The 3,360-nt window shown below is 36.5% G+C and overlaps 1 protein-coding gene across 1 annotated transcript in view; it reads right to left on the reverse strand.

Moving 5' to 3' along the window:
- Positions 1 to 3,074: 3,074 nt before the first annotated feature.
- Positions 3,075 to 3,360, reverse strand: part of LOC118734401 (A disintegrin and metalloproteinase with thrombospondin motifs 7-like) — a 27,860-nt gene continuing 27,574 nt past the window's right edge. The window contains 1 exon segment of the mRNA XM_036464125.1: positions 3,075 to 3,145. Coding sequence (XP_036320018.1) covers positions 3,075 to 3,145 — 71 coding nt within the window.

Consider the following 3,360-nt stretch of genomic DNA (forward strand, 5'->3'; position numbering starts at 1 on the left):
ATCATTGAATTCCTCATTAGAACATGTAGTCCCTCTATTTTAACGTACAGTTCATATGGCTTCATACCAAGTAAATGCGCCATTATGTGGAATAAAATATTAAAAATTGAAGTGAAATTAATATTTTAAGAAAACATCCTCCATCGTTGATTGCAATTCATCAATTTAGCTTTTATTTAACGAAAAATTACACACATCAACAATCTTTGCGATTGTCAAAATTTTCTATACTTTTGTCAAAAATTTGACTAGCCTCATGAGCTACTGAAAACTTGTTCACCTAATAGTTGTCAAAAATTTACTCGCCGCGAACTTACCGATTCACATACACTCTTTGTACATATAAAATAGTGGCCAAAGTGAGCCTGTGGAGCAAAGTCCTTTTGAAATTAGACTACCACTTATAAATACTAATGTGTGAACAATATTTTGTCGAGTCGCTAAAATGGCGATTGAGCAGTGTAATCAGTTAACTGAACTGCGTTTTAGAAAGTTGGATGTGATTGGATTGTGGACTCCGATATGGAAGAAGATCAGTGTGGGGTGTGTGGTGGCAATAACGATCAATGTAAGTTTATAAAGGTGAGTAAAGCAAGAAAAAGTCGATGAAGTTGGTATATTGCGATTGATGTTTCAGGAACGATTTGAGGAAAGTTTTAACATAACCGATGGCTATGTAGAAGTTGTCACTATTCCTGCTAAGGCGCGCCACATCATCATAAAGGAGCTAACCAACTCGCAACATTTTCTCGGCATTTCAAAGGCAAACAGTAGTTATTTCTACTTAAATGGCGATAGTCTTATATCGATGCCAGGAGAATTTAATGTCGCAGGCACAGAAAGCTTATATGATCGGGCAGACGAACAAGAGAGCATAAAAATTCCTCAACCAATTGAAAATCCAATAACAGTGCATGTGAGTACATACATATTTATCTGATTTAAAAAAGAACGCTTTATTTTTGAAGTCTAATTTGAGATATCTCAAACAAAAATTGTCCCTTTGCCTTAGGCTGCCTGGTAATTAAAATGGGCAAAATCGAATACTATCCGCTCACTCCTCCTATACATAGTGGTATTTTTGAGAAAATGCAAAAACTACGAGACTTCAATGCCTACAGAAGCCCACTCGCTAAAAGCTAGAATTTGCCATAGTCTTTAAGCAAGGGGAGAGCTAGTTCTCCACATTCTCTGTTACTGTCCGGTATTGTCGAGGGGTAGATAGTGCTTTCTGGGCCTTATTTCTTTAGTGACCTTGACAAATTGGGAGATTTAAGTCCTAGGTGCCTGACGAGTTTCGTCAAGTATTCAAAATGGTTCAGCAAGGGAAGTTAAAACTCTTAGTTGTGGTATCACTACGGGCCTTCAATTCGTGGCCTATATATGTCCATCCATAGCAGTGGCAACCACACCTACCTTAAAGAACTCACTCAAAATCTATTAAACACGTTAAAATTATCGTTTCCTGTCTTATTAAGCAATCGATCAAAATCCACGCCCACTTACCACCTGTACACTAAACAACTGCTGTAGAAATATGGACAGCTCAACAAATCTTTAGGAGTAAGTTTTTGATAGCCTCAGGCAAATTTTTTATTTAAAATCGACACAATTGAATTATTGAAAAATTCAAAGCTTCCGATATTTCAGTAACTACCCAAGCAAATTCGGACAAAATTGATGCTTCTAAAGACCTAATTTTGATTTTTATAACACCGCCTACACATTGCTTCTTGTCTTATTATTTCGCCCGATCTTAAGAACGAATTAAACCACACAACTGCCGGGGGAAACTCTGTGCTTTAAGCCATTTGTGTTGTGTACGGGTGTGCTACGCTTAAAGGTTTCACAAACCGCTCGAGAGAAATTTAAACAGAAATAAAAATTGATTTTCGCAAATTGATTGATCGCAACGAAGTTTTCACTGAGTGAGGACGTAGAAGAAAAAAAATGGAAGAATACCAGTTTTTTTTGCAATGAGAACCGGAAGAATACTAAATTTCTCTGTTTGCACAAGTCATGCTTGTATGGTGTATGGCGAAATAAAAAAGTAGGTTTGACGAGCAACTTGTGTGGTTTATTTCGCTCTTTAGACTTCTTTCTCTTCTTCTTGACTGGCGGTGTAAACGCCTAGGCTGTTCTGGCCAAGCCCAAAAACGCACGCCAGTCGTTTCTTCTGTGCCAACTGCCGCCAATTGGAAATGCCAAGTGAAGCCAAGCCCTTCTCCACTTTATCTTTGACAAGCAGAGGGTGCCTTCATTCAATTTTACACACACAAAAAAGTCAATATATTTGCGAAACTAGGGGCCAAAAATAGTAAAACTACGTTTTTAATTTTTTTCTATGACGCCAGAACTTCCGTTAAAAGGATTTAGAATTTTAAAGGTGTTATTTATTTAAAAAATTAAAAAAAAAATTAGTGAAATCTAGAATAAAAATATGAGTACCATATAATAGAGAAAATTCTGTGGAATTAATCAATTTTTTGGTGCTGTCCTTAAATATCCTTGAAAATTTGCAGTATGTATTTAAAAAAAAAAGTAATGTTAAGGACAAATATACACATGACCACATCCTTGAATTTCGCCCTGCCAATTTTATTAAAGAGCCTACAAAAATATAATTAACTAAAAAAGTATTTTCAATACCTATTCGTCCTTGTGAACAAAAAGACTTGAACTTTTTTCAAGTCTACAGAATTTTTTCCTTCATTTGGTACCAATTTTATTATTCTAAAAAATCCTGACTTTATAGAGAAAAACTAAATAAGCAGTTTCACTATATCTGGCGCATAGTTTCGTGAATATAGTGCTTATTTTTGGGCGTTTTGAATTTTTTTTTGGATTTCGTCGCACAGTGTAATCAGACTTCTTTGTTTATTTTATTTTATTCTATGCAATTTTATTTTATGTTCTTATGCCCAAATTTACTTACATATTATCATTAATATATATGTATATTGTTATTGCAATGCATTAATAATAAGGTAATTGTTCGCGGTGAGGTACTGAATGCAAGCATTTACTACGAATTCACTTTGCCTGCGGTTAACAACACCAGAGGGAAGAGGTATTCATGGAAGTTGGGTGATTGGACGCAATGTACCAGCAGCTGTGGCGGCGGTGTTCAATATCGTGAGACCCACTGTTTTGAGGAGGGTGAATGTAAGTGAATCGCCACACTGTGATTGCTTTGTTTTATTTTTGTTGTTATAATTTTTGTCGCACCGTAAAGTAACACCCGCCAACGAGCTGTGCTGGACTTTTGCACAAAACAAACGACCACCGCGCCGTGTACGAGTCTGCAACAAATTCTCATGTCCTGCCCACTGGTGGGCGGGGCCGTGGCAATACTGCCCA

Source organism: Rhagoletis pomonella, unplaced genomic scaffold, assembly GCF_013731165.1.
Source record: "Rhagoletis pomonella isolate Grant_MI unplaced genomic scaffold, Rhpom_1.0 Rhpom_scaffold_00002, whole genome shotgun sequence".
In the NCBI taxonomy this organism is placed as follows: domain Eukaryota; kingdom Metazoa; phylum Arthropoda; class Insecta; order Diptera; family Tephritidae; genus Rhagoletis; species Rhagoletis pomonella.